The sequence below is a fragment of the Pongo pygmaeus genome, chromosome 3 (genome assembly GCF_028885625.2).
Source record: "Pongo pygmaeus isolate AG05252 chromosome 3, NHGRI_mPonPyg2-v2.0_pri, whole genome shotgun sequence".
Taxonomy (NCBI): Eukaryota; Metazoa; Chordata; class Mammalia; order Primates; family Hominidae; genus Pongo; species Pongo pygmaeus.
The window spans coordinates 67,981,036-68,004,282 of NC_072376.2; the positions used below are offsets into that span (position 1 = coordinate 67,981,036).

Below are 23,247 nucleotides of genomic sequence, written 5' to 3' on the forward strand. Positions count from 1 at the left end.
GAGATTCCTGCCATTGTGGAGCTGAAATTCTGGCATGGAGTTGGGTGGGGGAAGAAAGACAACAAAAGCAATAGAAAAGTAAATCATAGTATGTAGTAAAACATAACACATGTTATGAAACAAGAAAACGTAGAGCAGAATAAGGGATTGGGAAGGCTGCAATCAAAATTGCAATTTAAAATATGGCAGTCGGCTAGGCTTTCTTGAAATGACGATATTTGAGCAAAAACCCGAAGTGAGCGTAGATCGACACCTAGAAGAGTGCCTGGCACAAAGTAGGTGCTTGGAAAATATGTGTTAAATGAACAAACAAGCAAACTCTATCCATCCTTCCGCTCAATTCATGTACCCTTCAGGTGAGCCTGAGATGAGCTGTAGGAATCCGCTGCCCCTCAGTGAGATCTCACTCCTTGATGATCTCTCCACAACAAACATCTCCAGTGTTCAGGATTTTCATACGTCTCAACTTCTGTTTGTAAGCCATTTTCATCAGGTGTTCAACTGAGATTCAGTGACATGTTTTAAAGCTACAGGAAAAATTGGCCTTATCGAGTTTACTGAAACATGCATGTATACACAATTATTATCTCCAACTGGTACTTTTTAAAGGCATGTGGAAGCAAATCCTGCAAAATACGTGCCTCTGTCCATTAAACTGAATATTGCATGTGTAGGGTCGGGGAGCAGGGGTGGGGGAAATTGGGGAGATTTGTGGAGACGGGTTAGAAAAAGCAAGCTACCTTATCTTCATGATTTTGCTTGGGGCCAATCCTGTGGGAAGGTTTCATTAATGAACATTCTCCATGGCACTAAAATTATTTAATTTCATGGTGATCTTACAGCTCTTGTTTTAAGACTTGAGGCACAATGAAAGTAGATCACTTGTCAGAGGTCTTCCAGAGTGAAAATGCTAAAGCCAGTAAAAAGTTGCATGTCGTCAGAAGCCTAAACTCTCATGTTAGATCCAAATGGACTGAGTACAGAGGACTTGGAGTTGATTAAATATTTTGTTCATTTATTTGAAAAGTGTATGTGAGCCCTGTGGGTTGGCAGCCTCCAAGATGGCCCTTGAAGAGCCTCACCTCCTGGTCTTCATGTTCCTGTGTAATTCCCTTCTGTAATCAGTTGGGCTGACTTGGGTAACCAATAGGACACTGTTAAAATGACAGGCTGTGACTTAGGAGGCCAGGAATAAAACACATTACAGCTTTTACTTTGCTCTCTTGGGCACTTGCTTGGAGGGAAGCCAGCTATCATGGACTGAGCAGCGCCCTGGAGAGGCCCGACTGGTGAAACGAGGCCTCCTGCCTACACCTGTAACCATCGGACAGTCATATGAGTGAGTCACTTTGGATGTAAATCTTCCAGGCCCAGTCAAACCTTCAGATGACTGCAGCCCAGGACAACATCTTGATTACAACCTCTTGGCAAGACTCCAATTCAGAACCAACCAGATAAGCTGCTCCCAAATTCCTTTCTCACAGAAATGATGAGATAATAAATGTTTATTGTTGAGCTGTATCTCCTCACAACACTTCTGACCCAAAAGGTATGGGGGTTTTCCACACCAACAACCTATTTTCTGATTCTCTGGACACCAGCTGAATGTTAAATTCCAACCAATTCTGACTCTGCCTGTGCAGGCCCTACAGGTGAAGGACTCAGTCCCTCCTATTTCAGATGCTGGTCTTCAGTCCCAGGCCTCCTGTGCTTTTGACCAACCAGCCACATATCTGCTACCTCCTCAGGTTTGTTGATTTGCTAGAATGGCTCACAGAACTCAGGAGCACACATTACCACTTTTACTGGTTTATTCTAATAGCCAAACGAAAGCGATGCATAGGGCAAGGTATAGGGACAGGGAAGGGTACATGGAGCTTCTATTCCTTTTTCTAGCATGCCACCCTCCCAGTACCTGGAAGCTTCCTGAATCCTGTTGTTGGGGGATGTTTATGAAGGTATGATTAATTAAATCATTAGGTGTTGGTCCTGAAGGTTGAGGTGGGCTAAAATTCCAACCCTCTAATCATGCCTTGGTCTTTTGGGTGACTAGCCTCCATCCTGAAGCTATCTGGGGCCCCCCAGCCACCAGTCATCTCCACTAACATACCAGAAACACTCCTATCACTCCGGGGATTCCAAGGGTTTCAGAACTGTTGGTCACTAATTGGGGATAAAGACCAAATATGTATTTCCCATTATACTGTATTTATTTTAAGGCATTAACTCTGAAGTAACATTTCACTCAGTAATTGATAACTAATCTAGAGGTAGGTACCTGGAAGAGTCAATGGAAGCCTGAAAGTGTGGATGTGGCTTTGGAATGGGGTGGTGGGCAGGACTTTGGAAAGAGTGTTAGTGAAAAACTAAAGAATACTGGTGAGACTGAAGTCAAGCTCCATGGACCCTGGGCTGTAGCTACATTTTAAGAGAAAATTTTCCACTGAACCCCAGATAGCCACTCCTTTCTCAATGACTCCTGCAGGACAGTTCTCCAGGTGGCCTTGGACTGACCCAGTTCTCACTACTTTCTTACTTGTAATTCTTAAGAATAACTGTAGAATATGCTGGGAATGCAATGCAATGTCGTGAGATAGTAGGGGACTGGCCAGAACAGCCTGGGCTCCGTTCCAGCCCACCCTAGAAATAGGATGTCCTTCAATGCTTTGGCCCAGAATCTCATTGCCCCTGGGCATAAAGCCCAGGGTAGACTGCTTTTCCAGGTACCTCAGATGCAGTGCAAGAGGGGCATGTGCCCTGGAGACTCTATGTTCCCCAAGCAGCTTTGTGAGCCTTGGGAGACCAGCTCAGGATGAAGCCTTGTCTTCTGTTATCCATTGCTGCCTACCTGTAAGTGATAAACCTGCTTCATGTAACTTGCATGTGGGTGTTCTGTCTCACTGTACTCAGATAAACTGGTAGTCAGTGCACAGTGAACCTGCTCCACTCCCACTTGTTTGTATGGAAAAAACTTTCTTTGGTAATTTCTAGAAGTGTTCTTAAGATGAACGACCCCTAAGCAATAGGAATGGGATGAAGCCAAAAGTCACCTTCATCCTTCTCTTGTGTATTCCTTTATTCAACAAATACGTACTAAGCATGTACAATATGCCAGCAACTAGACATACAGTAGTGAACAAAGATGAAGTCTCTGCTCTCATGGAACATACTTTCCAGTGGGAGGAGAAAGAGAATAAACAAAAACTCACAGGCAAGATACTTCCATGGGGTGATATAAGTGTTCTGGAGAATTAAAGTCTAGGAGAAGAGTAAGCCTTATAAATAGCCCTTTTGACCCCTGATCACCCATTTATCTCACATTGTTCCAATTTTGAAACTCCAATCATTCTGCCTACGCTCCTCTTTTCATCCCACAATGTTTTTGTCGACAGGCCATAAACGATAACTTTGACATTGCAATCTGGGGATGACACTTTTAAATTTGCTGTGTCTCACAGAAGTGGTACACACCCAAATTCAGATAAAAAACTTGGTGCTAAGTCATGAAGTAGATGGATGGGCAGGCACCAGGCACAAGTCACCAACATGATTTTGCCATAGCTTATTGGATTAAATCCCGTGGTTATTCCAGAGTTTTTCATTTAAAGAAATTAAAATGTATTGGTTTCCTCCCTTTTTCTACCTTAACTTGGAAAAAAAGTTAATATACTTTGTGGTTTAGTATATCTTAACTTTTCATTCACACCCCTTCCCCACACTTGAATACCTGTCAGGTATAAGGCACCCATGTTTAGTGTGATTGCAAGATAAAAGGATTCTGTGGAGTGAAATAGATACTTTAAAATGTAGTTGTATCTTGAATGGTGTGTACTAAGAAACAGTGGCTATGGTGTCAGTCATGTAGATTAAAAACAACAAAAAAGTGAGAGAGCTCTATTGCATACCAGGCATGCCTTGCACAGCGAATTTAATTCATGCTGGGTGACGGCTACTTCCTGGGATTAGTCTGTGCATGCATGGATGGAGAATTGCTTTTATTCTGCTTGGAACTCTAAGCAGGTAATTTTAATAAATGTAAAAGTCCCGTCCCCTGCGTGTTGACCCACTAAATGTTGACAATCTCCATGATATATTGATAAGTAGAAAACACATATGCAGAACAGTATGTATAGCAAGTTACCAAGTATATAAAATGGGAGAAAAAATTTACACATAGCCATTCCTTCATTATCAATATTTCTAGGTGCTCAGGATATAGAAGTAAACAAAAGATGAAATCACTACCCTCAGGGAGCTTTTACACTACGGGTGTAAAAAAAATGGATTTATTTTCGATACTGAATATGGTGTGTAATTAGTGAGAATTAAATTGAGGAAATTCATTAAATTGGGCAAATGGGGAAAAGATAGTTTAGATTCAATGAAATGAAAGGTAGTGATATAACTTTTATGAGTGTACAGGACTCAAACTAAGTGAATAGAGAAAACAACTCAAGCTCTCTTAACCACCACCAACAACTAGTAACAGGGAGTAGGGGGTGGGATTCAATGGATTTCTCCCAAAATTCCAGGAGGAATTGAACAGCTAATCCTAAGGAGGGTAGGTGTGGGGACCCCAGTTGTGACAATCATGAGACACAGCTCTCAACTCCCAGCTTTTGTGTCTCTACACTTAAATTTTTCAGAGAGAGAAATCATCACACTATGAATCACACCAAGACTGGCCTGAATGCTCAGGAGCTGGGCTCCTCCATTTCCTCATGCGACAGTAAGACCCGCTTCCTTCCAGTAAGGAAGAAAGGATAAGGCAGGATCTGTTGAGTCGCTTCTTTTAACAGCCTGAATCCTTTCATTTCCTGCCCCCTTTTTATTTTACCCAAAGCAGCCCAGAATTGCCCTCCTATTTGCCCATCCTCTTCCTGGTTCCCTGGCAGAGCCCGAGGTGGTTAAGGGCAGTGCTAGAGGTGGGGGCTCAAGGACTTGCAGACCCCCTGGGTCTTTTTGCTCTTTCCTGATACCCTGCTGACCCACGCCAATGACCAACACCAGTCCCTTCCAACGGTTACTGTGATGCATAACCAACACCACCAAAGAATTGTGCAGTCCTTGGAAAGTGTGGAGGGGCAAATTAGCCTTTCCTGAATTCTGGGAAGATATTTTTATGTAAGAGAATTCACATAGTTTAGTGATTACCAGCTCAGGTGCTGAAGCCGAATAGCAGGGGGTTCAAACGCCAGCTCTGCCAATGACTCACTGTGTAATACTGGTGGGTTTTGTGACCTGTATATTTTGGTTTCCTCAGGTCTAAGTCTGAGACAGTAATAACAATACATATGGGGTTGCACAGCAGACTCACTCAAACTAGACAGCCTGTGGGACTCCACAAACTGCCAGCTTGGTGACTGCTATGGTTTGGCTGTGTCCTCACCCAAATCTCATCTTGAATCATAGTTCACACAATTCCCACATGTCTTGGGAGGGACCTGGTGGAAGGTAATTGAATCATGGGGGCAGGTCTTTCCTGTGCTGTTCTCGTGATAGTGAATAAGTCTCACAAGATCTGATGGTTTCATAAAGGAGAGCTTCCCTGCACAAGTTTTCTGTCTTGCTGCCGCCATGTAAGAAGTGCCTTTCGCCTTCTGCCATGATTGTGAGGCCTCCCTAGCCACATGGAACTGTGAGTCCGTTAAACCTCTTTTTCTTTATAAATTACTCAGTCTCAGGTATGTCTTTATCAGCTGCGTGAAAACCGACTAATACAGTGACCTTGGCCAGTCATTTACTTTCTCTGTGTCCCAGGTGCCCTCTTCTGCAAATGGGATAAATTATCAAGGAAGCTGCCTTGAAGGGCTGTTGGAAAGATAAATGAGTTAATATGTGTGTTATGGGTTGAATTGTGTCCCCCTCAAAACATACTGGAGTCCTAACCTCCAAGACCTCAGAAGGTGACCTTATTTGAAAACAGGGTCTTCACAGAAGTAATCAACTTAAAATAAAGTTATTAGTGTGTGCCCTAATCCAGCATGACCAGTGCCCTTTTGAAAAGGAGAGATTTGGATACAGACATACAAAGGGAAAATGCCATGTGAAGGCAAAGGCAGAGACTAGGGTGTTGCATCTACAAGCCAAGGAATACCAAAGATTTCCAGCAAACCCCCAGAAGCTGGGAGAGGGGTGTGGAACAGAGTCTCCTTCATAGCTTCAGAAGAAACCAAAACTGCTGACACATAGATCTAAGATGCCTGGCCTCCAGAACTGTGGAAAAATACAATTTCTGTTGTTGAAGCCACCCAGTCTGTGGTACTTTGTTATGGTGAACCTAGGACTTTAATACAGTATACAAAGCATTTAGGATAGTTTGGAGGGACTATTGCTGTCATTATTATTATTGGACAGAATCCCTCTATGTTGCCCAGGCTGGATTGCAATGGCACGATCTCAGCTCACTGCAACCTCTGCCTCCTGGGTTCAAGCGACTCTCTTGCCTCAGCCTCCTGAGTAGCTGGGACTACAGGTGTGAGCCACCATAACTGGTTAATTTATTTTTATTTTATTTTTATTTATTATTATTATTTTTTGAGATGGAGTTTTGCTCTTGTTGCCCAGGCTGGAGTGCAGTGGTGTGATCTCAGCTCACTGCAACTTCTGCCTCCCAGGTTCAAGCAATTCTTGTGCCTCAGCCTCCTGAGTAGCTGGGATTACAGGCGCCTGCCACAAAGCCCAGCTCATTTTTGTATTTTTAGTAGAGACAGGGTTTCGCCATGTTGGCCAGGCTGGTCTTGAACTCTTGACCTCAAGTGATCCGCCCACCTCAGGCTCCCAAAGTGCTGGGATTACAGGCGTGAGCCACCACAACTGGCTATGGAAGGACTATTATTATGCAGAGCTTTAAATGAGTTACTATAGGGACCCGGCAGTATGTGATCAATGACTGTCAATCACTATTTTTGGAACAAAGGACTCAGTGGTTCAGGATGACAGTATCCTTATCACAGATACTTCCATAGAAGGAGGAATCTATCAACAAAGGCAAAACTTGGTTTCTTTTTTAGGGTGGTTGCTTATTTCACTTGAACGTATGAGGCAAAGTCAAGGTCTGCCCGCAGCTCTGCTCAGTGTTTAGTGAGAAACCCTCGACTTCAGATTGTGGGGCAGCCAGGAAGACAGCAGGCTGGGGTAGGAGATTAGGGTGTGAACAGACCTTGTCCCTGCAACTCTGTGTCAGGCTACAATACCAGAACTCAGAACGCAGAATTTCAAAGCTGCTGAGAACGGACTGTGAAACACCCACTATCCCAAAATGACGGGAGCCCTCATTTTTACTGTGGAGGAAGGAGTGTGGAGGCATGGATGGGTGCACCCACTGCTTCCTGGTGCCCAGTTGGGCTCAACTTTGTCCTTCCTCTTGATGTTGTGCTTGAAACTGCCATCCTTTCCTGAGCAGGCAAAGCGACTCAAAACCCTGAGTGCTGTTTTTCTTTTTTGGCTGTTGTTTTCAAGAAAGAGCAATCTAGCTGATGCTCTCTATTTTATCCTCAGTTAACACACTGTGATTACAGCCTGACTCCCCCACCATGTCCTGTAAAAACGAAGGGTGGGTATGTGAAAATTGCCTCTGGTGTTTTTAGCACTAAGGAAAAAACTATTCATTTGTTCTCCACAGGCATGCTGATATCTTATAAAATCCTCCTGGGCCACAGATGGTGAGGTCACTCTAGGCGAGAACAAGACAGCCTCTTCCATCAAACTCCCTTTGGCATTCACTTGACTGGTCCACCTTAGTTCATTGTTTAAGAATGATAATGATGCAATGATCAGGCATCTTTCTGCAGCTTATCTGAGGAGAGGAGATGGGGTGAAAAGTATAATTTTTTTCAAACAGGAAGCTCTTTTTGGTAAAATATATCAGCCCCTTATATTCTGTTGATATAAGACATTTCCCCAGAATGCCCTGGGTGAGCTCAAATGTCTGTGCAGCTTGTCCTGAGGGCTCTACAAGGTTCTGTACGAACCTGTTTTTCAATTCTGCACCATCCAACACAGTAGCCACTGGCTGCATGTGGCTACTAAGCACTTGAGACACGGCTTGTCCAAATTGAGATGTGCTATAACTGTACAATACTCACCAGATCTCAAAGATTTAGTACAGAAACAGAATGCAAAAGATCTTATTCACAGGTGTCTTTACTGACTACATGGTGAAATAATAGTATATTTGATATGTAGGTTAAATATTATTGAAGTATTACTTAACCTGTTTTTAAAATTTCACGTTTTCTCTTTACCCTTTTATAAAATAATTGTTTTCCCATTAAAAGTTTAGTCCAGCTTTCCAGAAATTGATAAGCAACCTTTCCTTCAGATCTTTTATCTCTCCTTGATAGCTTTTTATGCTTGGTTCCAATGACTTCTTAATCTGGTACCAAATGTTAGAATATGTAATTGAGTCTCTGCCTTGGTCGATCTATTCATCTTTAAAACAGAGGGCTGGATGTGACAGGACTCCAGAGGCTCCTCCTGGCTCTAGGATTTTATGATTCTGTTTCAAAATTTGAGACCTGAGAAGGAGAAAGCTCTAGATTAATTTCTGAAAGTCTTGACATTTGAGGGGTGATAAGGTTTTCCGAAGATAAAATCTTTTTAATGGACCCTCTTCCTGCTGAGCTGGAAGCCTGGAATCAGCCCGGCGAGGCGTAGGGCAAGGAGGGGCAATGCTGCCTCCTACTGGGCTAAAGGGGAGCAGCAGGTCTACAGGGGAAGTGTCCCTGTGCAGCCACTAAGTGCTGGCCAAATCCGAGACAGTGAGGGCAATAACGGCTCCCGCAGCAGATGCGAAGTGTGAGTGTGGGGGACCCCAACAACTCCTTTAGTGGGCTTGCTCGGTCTGCCCCACATCTCTTGCCAAAAGTTCAACATTTGATTCAAATAGGAGCTGACTGTCCCCTTCTAGTCATAGCAATTGCTCTGAGTGTATGTCATCTGGGCAGGTGAAGCTGCGAGGATGTGAACACAGGATCTGTGCTCTCAGGATTCAGCCTCAAGGAGACAGCAGGCCTGTGAGAAGGTGCCCGACAAGCCAGGAGGAGCAGACGCAGGAGGAGGGGCTGGGTGTGTTGGAACAGGCCTGTGGTCCAAGCTGCTCTTGGGGGAGGCTGAGGTGGGAGGATCGCCTGAGTCTAGGACTTGGAGGTTGTAGTGAGTTGTGATTGCACCATTGCACTCCAGCCTGGAGATCCTGTCTCAAAGAGAGGGAGAGAGAGAGAGAGACAGACAGACAGACAGACAGACAGACAGGAGAGAAAAAGAGGGGAGTGTTAGCTTACGCTAGTCCAAATTGAGTTTTTTCCCCGTTTGACCAAGAGTCCTGACCAGTACACTCTATAAAGCATTTGTTGTTGTTGTTGTTGTTGTTTTAAGACGGGGTTCTTCTAGAGTTGCCCAGGCTGCAGTGCAGTGGTGCGATCATAGCTCACAGTAGTCTCAACCTTTTAGGCTCAAGTGATCATCTCCCTCAGCCTCCTGAGTAGCTGGGAGTACAGGCACGCACCACCACACATGGCTAATTTTTGTATATTTTTGTAGAAACGGGGTCCCACTATGTTTCCTAGGCTGATCTTGAACTCCTGGGCTCAAGCAAACCTCCTGCCTCAGCCTTGAACCGTACTGGGATTACAAGGATGAGCCACCACTCCAGCCTATAACACATTATTTAGAGGAAGATGAGATGATTTTCTGAATAAACAACAATAGATTAGGAATGTCCATAGAAGAGACATGTACCCTTTTCTCTTGATATGCAGTATATTTAAGAGATAGGGAAACTGACGGATACAGGAAGCCACAGACCAGGTGCCAGACATATGTGAAGAAGCCCAAATGAGTTTGCTCACTCCTATTACTCCCATTCCCAGACTTCCTTACCTTATCACCCCCCTGTTCTCCCACACTTATCAAGGTGATTCTGTCCTCTGCGTTTGGCCTCTCACCTCATCCTCCCAGCATACAACACACTGGACAAACACATACATCCACACTGTACAAATAACACACCCCACTGCTTGGTAGCAAGGAATATACTTACCTGTGTTATTTCGAGTAAAAGTAGGGGACAGTTTGCTAGCGGATTTGTGGGACTAAGGAAAACAGGAATCTCAAGCTTGTTGCCAGGCCTCCTTGGAATAGAGGGAAAGCCACATAACAGCCAAAGAAGAGTAAGACCCACAGGACAGGAGAGCATCAGAGAGCCCGGAATAAATCATCCCATGCAGAAGGTCATTCAGTGTCCAGTTAAATGTCCTGGACACCGATAATCTTGCTGCTGGCCCTCTCTCCTGTCTCCCTGCTTATACCAGAAGCTGGAATTTGTTGATCTTCAAGAGTTCTAGCATTATGGGGCCCACCTCCTTTTTGCCTTTATCTTGAACCTGCTCTAAACATCTCCCTCGTGCTCTGCTTAACGTATATTTGGACTTCTGCCTCCTCCCAACTTCTGCTTACTCTAATTTAATAATTTCTGCTTTCTCTTGACCTTTCATTATTCTTTCGAATCTTGCCTGCCTTTTCTCTGTTTTTTTCTTTCTCTCTTGCTAACGAAGATGGATTCTCTCCCTCTATCTCTTCTTCGTGTTCCTGAGAATTTCCTCATATTTTCATTTTATATCATATCTTTATTTCATCTTCCTTTTCTATTCCAGAGAAAGATAATTTGATGCCTTTATCGTCATTATTTGTGTATGACAGAGATTTCTTACCAGGCTATCTCACAGGCTATTGGGCAATTCTAAATTGGCTGCCTTTGGGTTGGGTGTCCACCTCTGGTTCAGTCAGATATAGCCTGGGGTGGGGTCACATGGTGCAGGGCATGGCCGTTTATGCTTATGGAGCAGAAGCTTGGTGAAGTGCTTTGAGTATAACCCCTCATGAGGGGTCAATGAGGGTCATAGATTTCAAGACTTTTTCTGTCCCACATACATACTACTTCCAACTCCCACCTGCAATGACATTCTCTTGTCCATTGCTCATCTTCTTGTTCATGTGGTCCAAGATTGCGTTTTGTAGGTTGCTGCTTGCCTTACTTGATAGTCTTGCTTTTCTCTTTAACGGAGAGTGAAAGATGAGTTTGGGAAGAGCTGGTATGATTTTGCTTCTTTAATCAAAAAAGACCTTGAGAAATAAGGAAATGTTTTCTGGTGATGTATAACAACACACACCTCTCTTAATGGCCTCAGTGGTAAATTCAATATACTGTGACTCCTCGCTTGAAAATAATGTTTTGGGGAATGAGAAGCGGGGTGAGGTGGAAGGAATTTGGAATGTAACCTCTGGCATCTGTCCAAATACTATCCTTTTCTAGTCACTACTGCCGGTTCTCCAACTGTCCAGGCCTCACACCCCCGGAAAGCACCAGCTCTGGGACCATAAGTGTCCTTTAGGATTTTTATTCAGCCCTTTAGGTCAAACCTAAGATCTTTTCCCCAGCTATGCAGTCTCAATCTTCTATTCTCTTTAGATAGCTGCCAGTGATTGTGCTATTCAGAGGTTTCTTCTCAGAATGTAATTGCTCTCTGCATACTTAAACACCCTGGTTTCTATCGTCTCTGAATGAAATAACTTCAGATAATTCTGAGTCTGGATGATCAGACTGATGAAATCTGAGGAGAACTGAAATTGGGAAAAAATATCTTATATTTCCTCTCCTGGTGGCATCCTCATGTTTCAGAAAGGTAGACAACTAAACTCTTCTGCAGAGTTCCAGAGTCTGTCTCCTGCATGTCAATGATTACTCTTAGTCTGTGTAAACACCAGGCTCTGATTTCTAGTAAAATCTAGAGTTTCCACAGACATGAATTCTTATTGTGTACAAGGCACTGCTATGGGAATGATAGGTTCATGATGACTGAGACAGATGTATTTGTTAAGGTAATCCTAGAACTTGTAACAAACAAACTCAAGAATGTGTAATGGCTCAAATGTGATAGAAGTTTGTTTTTCCTCACATAAAGTTCACAACGGGCATTGCTGATGAGTGGAAGCCTCACCCAAGTAATATGTGAGGACCCAGATTTCTTTCGCCTGTGGCTCTCATGTCTTCAGCATGTGGCTTCCAAAGTCCCTGTAGAGCACGGAGGGTTGCCTGTGGGGGGACTTTATCAGCAAGACCAGGAAGGGTGCACATCGCTTCCACGCCAATGGTATTGGCTAATGCATGTCATGTGGCCTAACTGCAAAGGAAGCTGGGAGACAAGGTTAGGTGTGTGCCCAGGCAGAAGGGGAAATGGGTTTGATGCATACATGGCGGTTTCTGTGAAAATAAACAAGATACCACTTTTCCCAGAAGCATTCATCTGTGATTTTGAGGAGTGGAGGATACTTCAGAGTAAGACAGCCTGAGACTGGCCCATTAGGAGGACTAGTGAGCCAACAGACATCCTGGCTTTTAATCTTATTTGCCAAGATGGTTACCAAGCAAACAGCAACTAATGATTTGGCTTCCACAGATTGCCCAAAGAGAAATAACGCATTGCCTAAGAGCAGCAGAACTCTAGTTCGGCCTTCAGGAAGCACATTGGGGAAAGGGACCAGGTGTCCACAACTTTAGCTCATCTCCTGGCCCAGATGATAACCATGGCTGATATATATATATACACACACACATATATAATTTGTATATATATAATTTACATATATAATTTATTACATATAATTATATATAAAATATGTAATTATATATGTGTGTATATATACATATATACACATATATATATATATACACACACACACACACATATATATATATAAATTCCAACTTATATTTTAAGTTCAGGGATACATGTGCAGGATGTGCAGGTTTGTTACATAGGTAAACGTGTGCCATGGTGATTTGCTGCACAGATCATACCATCACCTAGGTATTAAGCCCAGTATCCATTAGCTATTCTTCCTGATCCTCTCCCTCCTCTCACTCCTACCCTCCAACAGGCCCCAATGTGTGTTGTTCCCCTCATGTGTTCATGAGTTCTCATCATTTAGCTCCCACTTACAAGTGAAAACATGCGGTATTTGGTTTTCTGTTACTGCACAAGTTTGTTGAAGATAATGGCCTCCAGCTCCATCCATGTTCCTGCAAAGGACATGATCTCATTCCTTTTTATGGCTGCATAATATTCCGTGGTGTATATGTACCACATTTTCTTTATCTAGTCTATCATTGATAGGCATTTAGGTTGATTCCATGTCTTTGCTGTTGTGAATAGTGCTGCATTGAACATATGTGTGCGTGTGTCTTTGTAATAGAATGATTTATATTCCTTTGGGTATATACCCAGTAATGGGATTGCTAGGCTGAAGGTAGTTCTGTTTTTAGGTATTTGAGGAATCACCACACTCTCTTTCACAATGATTGAATTAATTTACACTCCCGTCAACAGCACATAAGTGTTTCTTTTCCTCCACAACCTCACCAGCATCTATTATTTTTTGACTTTTTAATAATAGCCATTCTCACTGGTGTGAGATGGTGTATCATTGCGATTTTGATTTGCATTTCTGTAATGATCAGTGATGTTGAGCTTTTTTTCATGTTTGTTGCATGCATGTATCTATGTCTTCTTTTGAGAAGTGTCTGTTCATGTCGTTTGCCCACGTTTTAATAGGGTTGTTTGTTTTCTTCTTGTAAATTTGTTTAAGTCCCTTATAGATGCTGGATATTAGACCTTTGTCAGATGCATAGATTGCAACATTTTTTTCCCATTCTGTGGGTTGCCTGTTCACTCTGTTGATAGTTTCTTTTGCTGTGCAGAAGCTCTTTAGTTTAATTAGATTCCATTTGTCAATTTTTGTTTTGTTGCAGTTGCTTTTCATGTCTTTGTCATGAAATCTTTGCCCATGCCTATGTCCTAAATGGTGTTGCCTAGGTTTTCTTGCAGGGTTTTTATAGTTTTGGGTTTTACATTTAAATCCTTAATCCATCTTGAGTTGATTTTTGTATATAGTGTAAGGAAGGGGTCCAGTTTCAATTTTCTGCATATGGCTAGCCAGTTCTTCAAGCACCATTTATTAAATAGAGAATCCTTTTCCCATTGCTTGTTTTTGTCAGGTTTGTTGAAGATCAGATGGTCGTAGGTGTGTCATCTTATTTCTGGGTTCTCTATTCTGTTCCATTGGTGTATGTGTCTATTTTTGTACCAGCACCATGCTGTTTTGGTTACTGTAGCCCTGTAGTATAGTATGAAGTCGGGTAGCATGATGCCTCCAGCTTTGTTCTTTTTGCTTAGGGTTGCCTTGGCTGTTCAGGCTCTATTTTGGTTCCATGTAAATTTTAAAATAGTTTTCTCTAATTCTGTGAAGAATGTCCATGGTAATTTTATTGGAATAGCATTGAGTCTATAAATTGCTTTGGGCAATATGGTCATTTTCACCATATTGATTCTTCCAATCCATGAACATGGAATGTTTTTCCATTTGTTTGTGTCATCTCTGATTTCTCTGAGCAGTGGTTTGTAGTTCTCCTTGAAAAGGTCCTTCACTTCCCTTTTTCGCTGTATTTCTAGGTATTTTATTCTTTTTGTGGCAGTCATGAATGGGAGTTCATATGTGATTCGGCTCTCAGATTGTATTTCTAGATCTCTTCTTATGTTCTGTGTGCTAATCTAAGGATCTTATATGTACAAAGAGAATAGAGGATTGAGACTCTATAGATTGGAGGGAAAATCTTAGGTTTGTGCTAAAGGACTAAATAAAAAATCTAACTGAGACATGTGGCCCCAGTCACACTTGCTGTTGACTCCAGAGCTGGCATTCTTAATCTTGTGCCGCATTTCCTTGTTAAATGAGTGAATCAGTCATAAAACAAGCGACATTGTGCTTTCTGCACTGCTCTTTTACGAATTTAGTTAGGATGAAGCCTGATATCATAAGCTTCATTGTTCCATGATCACTGATAACGCTGAATTTTAGAGTGTGCAAAGGAGAGAAACAGATTCCCTCTTAGCACTGGAAAGGCTTTCCCCTTCTAGTGAGGCAGGAACTTCCCTCAAGTATCTCCTTCTGTGATAAACTCCATGGTCAATCTTCCAAGCTCCGGTTCCTTCAAAGACTTTCCTCTTACTTATCTTAATAAAAAGTCTAGTTTGAAATTCAAAGTTATAGGTGGAATCTGCCTTCTATTCCTGGGGCCTAGACTTAATGTTAGAAGGGAAAAAAGAGATCAAAATAAAGACAAAATAAAAAATCCTGAATCCTCAAGAAGGGAAAATACTTTGATATAAACAACAACAACAACAACAACAAAACTGGTTGGGTGTGGTGGCTCACACCTGTAATTCCGCACTTTGGGAGGCTGAGGCGGGCGGATCACCTGAGGTCGGGAGTTCGAGACCAGCCTGACCAACATGGAGAAACCCTGTCTCTACTAAAAATACAAAATTAGTCAGGCGTGGTGGCACATGCCTGTAATCCTAGCTACTCGGGAGGCTGAGGCAGGAAAATTGCTTGCACCCAAGAGGCGGAGGTTGCAGAGAGCCCAGATCGTGCCTTTGCACTCCAGCCTGGGCAACAAGAGCAAAACTTCATCTGAAAACAAAACAAAACAAAACAAAACAAAACCAAACCTATGCTACCATTTTGCGATTTCAAGAAAAGTGTCAATTTTCTTAGTTTCTAATGGGAAGCATGAAAAGTCAATTATTAGACTGTTTTCTACTGATTAGCAAGCTTTGACTATGTGTAGGCATGATAACAGATTCTGGGTGTAAAAAGATGCAAATGATGTAGGCTAACCAGAGAAAGGCAGATGAATTGCCATACAGGTTAAAGGCTAAAGCAAATGTGTAATGAAGATGTAGTGGGACCCCAGAAGACAGAGCAACTAGTTCTATCAGGGTGGTAGTTAAATAATATGGTAAAAACTGAAAAACAGAACCATGTTAAATAATAATAATATCACAGGGTGTTTTTTTTTGACTGTTTCTTGAACTTAATGTTTATGCCCCCAATATTTCCCTGTGAAATGTACGTTAAGATGTTCACTTTTCCCGACATTCAGAGTATCTCTGTAGTCCTTGGCAGGTATTGAAGATGATGAATTGGGTAGGGGACTAGAGGATGAATGGATATGGGAGACTTGGTGTGTGAGGGCTGACAGACCACAAATAGAAGGCTATTTCCTTTGTCTAGTTTGTGATAAGGAAGACCAGAACCAAGGCAGTGGCAGGGCGGAGGGATTGGGATGGCATTGGAGCCAGGAGACATTTTTTAATCCCAGGGCTTGGTGAGTGGGCATGAGGGGTTGTGAATGTCTTCACAATTTCTACCCTGGGAGACCCCATTAAGTGTGCTTGAGAAGACAGGAAATGAAATGGGTTAGAGGAGGATGATGGTGGGTTCTGTTTGGGCGACTATAGGGTATCTAAGGTGACACAATAAATAAATAATTGGAAATGCAAATCTAGAGCTTGGATAAAAGATCAGGGTTGGACAGAGAGCTCTGGGTGCTGTCACTCGGAGTTTTGTGCATAGTAGTTGGGTGACAGTGAAAGTCCTGAGACTGGGTGAGGTCCCCTTGGGCAGGCGTGCAAAGTGGGGGAGAAAAGGAACTCTAACATTAAGGGTGCAGGTAGAGAAGGGGGAACCAGGCAGTGAAACTAACAGAGGTGTTGCAGGGTCTGGATAGAAACTAAGAGTGTACAAAAATAGTTAACATTTTATTGAGTGTTTACTATGTGCCTGCTACTGTGCTAAATACTTTCTCATGCATTGTATGATTTGATGCTCATGACAATGAAATTGTCATGAATTGTTATGAAATTGATATTAGGCTCTTTGTATGGATACAGAAATAGAAGTTTAGAGAGAGTAAGTAACTCAGCGAAGGTCATGTTGTTAGCCTATGGCAGACTCAGGACTTGGACCCAGATTTGTTGTACTTCAGAGTCTTTGTTCTCACCCCAAGTTAGCTTGCTCTCTTGGCATCTGAGAAACCAAATAAGGATGGAGTTTAAGAAGTAACAGGGTGGGTGTTGGAGGCCCTGGTTGGGGAACAGATTTGCCTGTCCAATTCTGTCTTGTTCAAGTTAATATCAGCAAGAATGTGCAGACCCCCGGCTCAGGGTAGTTGAGTGAGAGGATAAAGACCCCTAATGTGAAAAGATCCCAAGAGACATCTCAGTTTGGGAAGGAACTTGAGGGTAATAGAATCCCTGAATATTCAAGCACAAAAAGAGACTGGAGGCAGGTGGAAGGTTAAATACTCCAGAGCCTCTGACAGTTGAACACTTGAAACATAATGATTTCCAGATTCTACCATTTGAATGCATCCTAACCACAGCCAAATCTTCCAATAGCTGTGAATTTAGATTTCTCTTTTTATTAATTTCCTATTTCAGAAAGACCATAGTCCACATCCAGTTCTCAACATAAAAGTGTTAAAAGGTATAAAACATCAACTCCGTTAAACACCCTGAAATTTAAACTTTCTGAAACGATTCTTTAGCTCTAGGTCAATAATAACAATTAATAATTATTGAATCTTTATTTTGTACTAGGAACCACTTTTAGCACTTTATATGTATTATCATTTTTAAGACACATTAACCCTAAAAAACAAGAGTGATTTTCAGGTCCGTTATACAAAGCCCTTGGATCTTCAGAATTAAGGTTATGTGCACTGAGTATTCTGCAAAGCTTAGGAATCCTCATTTGATGGGTTAATGTTGATCTAGGCGTATTTAGGGAAGAATTGTCCATAACAATCGTAACCTACTCAGAAGACTGAGTTTTGTTCTTGCTTCTTTCATGGACCTTGGACTTGAGCCAATTCACAGATTTCTTTGTCTTAAAATTCTTAACAATTTTTTTTATTTTTAAAATGTTATTGTAAAACATAGTTTTTATACTAGAGTATATGAAGCATTTCTGTACAATGTAAAGAAGAATAGTACAATGTATAGTATTGCATTATTGTATTATCCACCACGAGGGTGACGGAGTGAGATCTTGTTTCAAAAACAAATACAAAAACAAAAACAATGCATCAAACCCTAAATCTGCACTAAATTGAGAAGCCCATCACAGCCTGCTGCCTGGAAACCAGAATATTCAGTGTGCTCATTTCTTATGGCTGCTGTAACAAATTGCCACAAATTTAATGACTTAAAACAACACAGGTCTGAAGTCTAAAATCAAGGTGTCAGTGGGGCTCTGTCCTTTCCGGAGGCTTCAGGAAATAATGTTTCCTTGCCTTTCTCAGCCGGTGGAAGCTGCTAGCATTCTGTGGCTCATAGCACCTTCTTCGCATCATTCCTACTTCTTGCTTCTGTCATCACATTTCCTACTACTCACTCTGATTCCCCTGTTTTACTCTTATAAGGACCCTTGTGATTACATTGGGCCTCCCTGGAGAATCCAGGAAAATCTCCCTGTCTCAAGATCCTTAATTCAGTCACATCTGCAAGGTCCTGTGGACCATATTCACAGGTTCCAAGCAGTAGGATGTGGACATCTCTGGTGGTGGGTGGGGGTGGGGGCTGTTTTTCTGCCTACCACCCTTATCAAACTGCCCATTTCCTCAGGCCTGGCAGATAAAGGGCTGATCCCATGTGTGGCTGCCCCAAGCTTCATGTATAAGTCTGCCTGTCAGCTACAGGAAAGAAGACCAGAGAATGAATTAAAATTCATACAGCAGCCCAACAAGGGCTTCCTTCACCCTTGATTTATAAAAAGTTATTCATGTGAAAGTACGAAAATGGCACTTTTAGCTGTCCATTAAATAATTTTATTGAACATAATAAAAATGATGTGCAACGGAAGCTCTCCTGGAAAATGTCAGCATATTTGTGGAGTAAAGTTTATGCATGAAAAAAGCTCCTCTTGCTTCAGGGTTTCTTTTTTCTCCTGTATTTCACTGCTAGGGCTGCCACAGCAAATACTACAGAATGGGTGGCTTAAACAATGACAATTTATTTTCTCACACTTCTGGAGGCTGGAAGTCTAAGATTGAGGTATCAGCAGGGTTGGTTTCTTCCGAGGCCTCTTTCCTCAGCTTGCGCATGGCCACATTCTTGCTGCTTTGTCCTCACATGGCCTCTGTGCACACACACCTATGGTATCTTTTTCTCTTACAAGGACACCGGTCCTGTTGGATTAGGGCTGTACGCTAAAGATCATTTTAACAGAATCACCTTTTTAAAGACCTTGTCTCCAAATATGGTTACATTCTGAGGTCTTGGGAGTTAGGGTTTTAATGTATAAATTTTGGCGGGGGTAGGGAGGACACAATTAGGCCATCACACTCTTTCTAACCCCAGCTCCCACACTGATTCTTTAATGATCTTTTTCAGCAGGTTCCTATTTTAACTAGGTGTAGACATTAGGTAAACCCAGGGAATATTGTCATATTAGGAGTCAAGGTTTACTAATCTGAGTAATGAATGTATATCTATTTTATTTCTTTCCTTCCTTCCTTCCTTCCTCTTCTCTCTCTTTCTTTCTTTCTTTCTTTTATTATACTTTAAGTTCTAGGGTACATGTGCATAATGTGCAGGTTTGATAGATAGGTATACATGTGCCATGTTGGTTTGCTGCCCCCATCAACTCATCATTTACATTAGGTATTTCTCCTAATGCTATCCCTCCCCTAGCCCCCAACTCCTCAACAGGCCCTGGTGTGTGATGTCTCCCGCCCTATGTCCAAATGATCTCATTGTTCAATTCCCACCTATGAGTGAGAACATGTAGTGTTTGGTTTTTCTGTCATTGTGATAGTTTGCTCAGAATGATAGTTTCCAGCTTCATCCACGTCCCTGCAAAAAACATGAACTCATTCTTTTTTATGGCTGCATAGTATTCCGTGGTGTATATGTGCCACATTTTCTTAATCCAGTTTATCACTGATGGACATTTGGGTTGGTTCCAAGTCTTTGCTATTGTGAATAGTGCTGCAATAAACATACGTGTGCATGTGTCTTTATAGTAGCATGATTTATAATCTTTTGGGTATATACCCAGTAATGCGATTGCTGGGTCAAATGGTAATTCTAGTTCTAGATCCTTGAGGAATTGCCACACTGTCTTCCACAATGGTTGAACTAGTTTACACTCCTACCAAAAGTGTAAAAGTGTTCCTATGTCTCCACATCCTCTCCAACATCTGTTGTTTCCTGACTTTTTAATGATTGCCATTCTAACTGGCATGAGATGGTATCTCATTGTGGTTTTGATTTGCATTTCTCTGACAGCCAGTGATGTTGAGCATTTTTTCATGTGTCTGTTGGCTGCATAGATGTCTTCTTTTGAGAAGTGTCTGTTCATATCCTTTGCTCACTTTTTGATGGAGTTATTTGATTTTTTCTTGTAAATTTGAGTGCTTTGTAGATTCTGGATATTAGCCCTTTGTAAGATGGGTAGGTTGCAAAATTTTTTTCCCATTCTGTAGGTTGCCTGCTCATGCTGATGATAGTTTCTTTTGCTGTGCAGAAGCTTTTTAGTTTAATTAGAACCTATTTGTCAATTTTGGCTTTTGTTGTCATTGCTTTTGGTGTTTTAATCATGAAGTCCTTGCTCATGCCTATTTCCTGAATGGTATTGCCTAGGTTTTCTTTTATGGTTTTTATGGTTTTAAGTCTCACATTTATGTCTTTAATCCATCTTGAATTAATTTTTGTATAAGGTGCAAGGAAGGGATCCAGTTTCAGCTTTCTACATACAGCTAGCCAGTTTCCCCAGCACCATTTATTAAACAGGGAATCCTTTCCCCATTTCTTGTTTTTGTCAGGTTTGTCAAAGGTCAGATGGTTGTAGATGGGTGGTGTTATTTCTGAGGCCTCTGTTCTGTTCCATTGGTCTATATATCTGTTTTGGTACCATGCTGTTTGGTTACTATAGCCTTCTAGTATAGTTTGAAGTCAGGTGGCGTGATGCTTCCAGCTTTGTTCTTTTTGCTTAGGATTGTCTTGGCAATGCAGGCTCTTTTTTGGGTCCATATGAACTTTGAAGTAGTTTTTTTCCAATTCTGTGAAGAAAGTCATTGGTAGCTTGGTGAGGATGGCATTGAATCTATAAATTACTTTGGACAGTATGGCCATTTTCATGATATTGATTCTTCCTATCCAGGAGCATGGAATATTCTTCCATTTGTTTGTGTCCTCTTTTATTTCATTGAGCAGCAGTTTGTAGTTCTCATTGAAGAGGTCCCTCACATCCCTTGTAAGTTGGATTCCTAGATATTTTATTCTCTTTGTAGCATTTGTGAATGGGGGTTCACTCATGATTTGGCTCTCTGTTTGTCTGTTAACAATGTATAAGAATGCCTGAGACTTTGCTGAAGTTGCTTATCAGCTTAAGGAGATTTTGGGCTGAGATGATGCGGTTTTCTAAATATACAGTCATGTCATCTGCACACAGGGACAATTTGACTTCCTCTTTTCCTAATTGAATACCTTTTATTTCTTTCTCTTGCCTGATCACCCTGGCCAGAACTTCCATACACTATGTTGAATAGGAGTGGTGAGAGAGGGCATCCCTGTCTTGTGCCGGTTTTCAAAGGGAATGCTTCCCCTTTTTGCCCATTCAGTATAATATTGGCTGTGGGTTTGCCATAAATAGCTCTTATTATTTTGAGATACGTTGCATCAATACCTAGTTTTTAGCATGAAGGGCTGTTGAATTTTGTCGAAGGCCTTTTCTGCATCTATTGAGATAATCATGTGGTTTTTGTCATCAGTTCTGTTTATATGATGGATTACGTTTATTGATTTGCATATGTTGAACCAGCCTTGCATCCCAGGGATGAAGCCGACTTGATCATGGTGAATAAGCTTTTTGATGTGCTGCTGGATTCAGTTTGCCAGTATTTTATTGAGGATTTTTGCATTGATATTCATTAGGGATATTGGTCCAAAATTCTCTTTTATTGTTGTGTCTCTGCCAGGCTTTGGTATCAGGATGATGTTGGCCTCATAAAATGAGTTAGGGAGGATTCCCTTTTTTCCTATTGATTGGAATAGTTTCAGAAGGAATGGTGCCAGCTCCTCTTTGTACCTCTGATAGAATTTGGCTGTGAATCCACCTGGTCCTGGACTTTTTTTGGTTGGTAAGCTGTTAATTATTGCCTCAATTTCAGAGCCTGTTATTGGTCTATTCAGAGATTCAGCTTCCCGGTTTAGTCTTGGGAGGGTGTATGTGTCCAGGAATTTATCCATTTCTTCTAGATTTTCTAGTTTATTTGCATAGAGGTGTTTATAGTATTCTCTGATGGTAGTTTGTATTTCTGTGGGATCGGTGGTGATATCCCCTTTATCATTTTTTATTGCGTCTATTTGATTCTTCTCTCTTTTCTTCTTTATAAATCTTACTAGCAGTCTATCAATTTTGTTGATATTTTCAAAAAACCAGCTCCTGGATTCATTGATTTTTTTGAAGGGTTTTTTGTGTCTCTATCTCTTTCAGTTCTGCTCTGATCTTAGTTATTTCTTGCCTTCTGCTAGCTTTTGAATATGTTTGCTTTTGTTTCTCTAGTTCTTTTAATTGTGATGTTAGGGTGTTGATTTTAGATCTTTCCTGCTTTCTCTTGTGGTCATTTAGTGCTATAAATTTCCCTCTACACACTGCTTTAAATGTGACCTAGAGATTCTGGTATGTTGTGTCTTTGTTCTCATTGGTTTCAAAGAACATCTTTATTTCTACCTTCATTTCGTTATGTACCCAGTAGTCATTCAGGAGCAGGTTGTTAAGTTTCCATGTAGTTGTGCGTTTTGAGTGAGTTTCTTAATCCTGAGTTCTAATTTGATTGCACTGTAGTCCGAGAGACTGTTGTGATTTCTGTTCTTTTACATTTGCTGAGGAGTGCTTTACTTCCAATTATGTGGTCAATTTTAGAATAAGTGTGATGTGGTGCTGAGAAGAATGTATATTCTGTTGATTTGGGGTGGAGAGTTCTGTAGATGTCTATTATGTCTGCTTGTTGCAGAGCTGAGTTCAGATCCTGGATATCCTTGTTAACCTTCTGTCTCATTGATCTGTCTAATATTGACAGTGGGGTGTTAAAGTCTCCCATTATTATTGTGTGGGAGTCTAAGTCTCTTTGTAGGTCTCTAAGGACTTGCTTTATGAATCTGGGTGCTCCTGTATTGGGTGCATATATATTTAGGATAGTTAGCTCTTCTTTTAAACAATTGATCCCTTTACCATTATGTAATGGCCTTCTTTGTCTCTTTTGATCTTTGTTGGTTTAAAGTCTGTTTTTCAGAGACTAGGACTGCAACCCCTGCTTTTTTTTTTTTTTTTTTTTTTTTT

At 41.5% G+C, this 23,247-nt stretch overlaps 1 protein-coding gene across 1 annotated transcript in view; it reads left to right on the top strand.

Moving 5' to 3' along the window:
• Nucleotides 1-208: 208 nt before the first annotated feature.
• Nucleotides 209-23,247, top strand: part of LOC129034734 (uncharacterized) — a 123,356-nt gene continuing 100,317 nt past the window's right edge. The window contains exons 1-4 of the mRNA XM_063664401.1: nt 209-275; nt 357-475; nt 1,681-1,748; nt 2,724-2,850. Of these exons, the coding sequence (XP_063520471.1) occupies nt 209-275; nt 357-475; nt 1,681-1,748; nt 2,724-2,850 (381 nt within the window). The remainder of the gene's footprint in view (nt 276-356; nt 476-1,680; nt 1,749-2,723; nt 2,851-23,247) is intronic.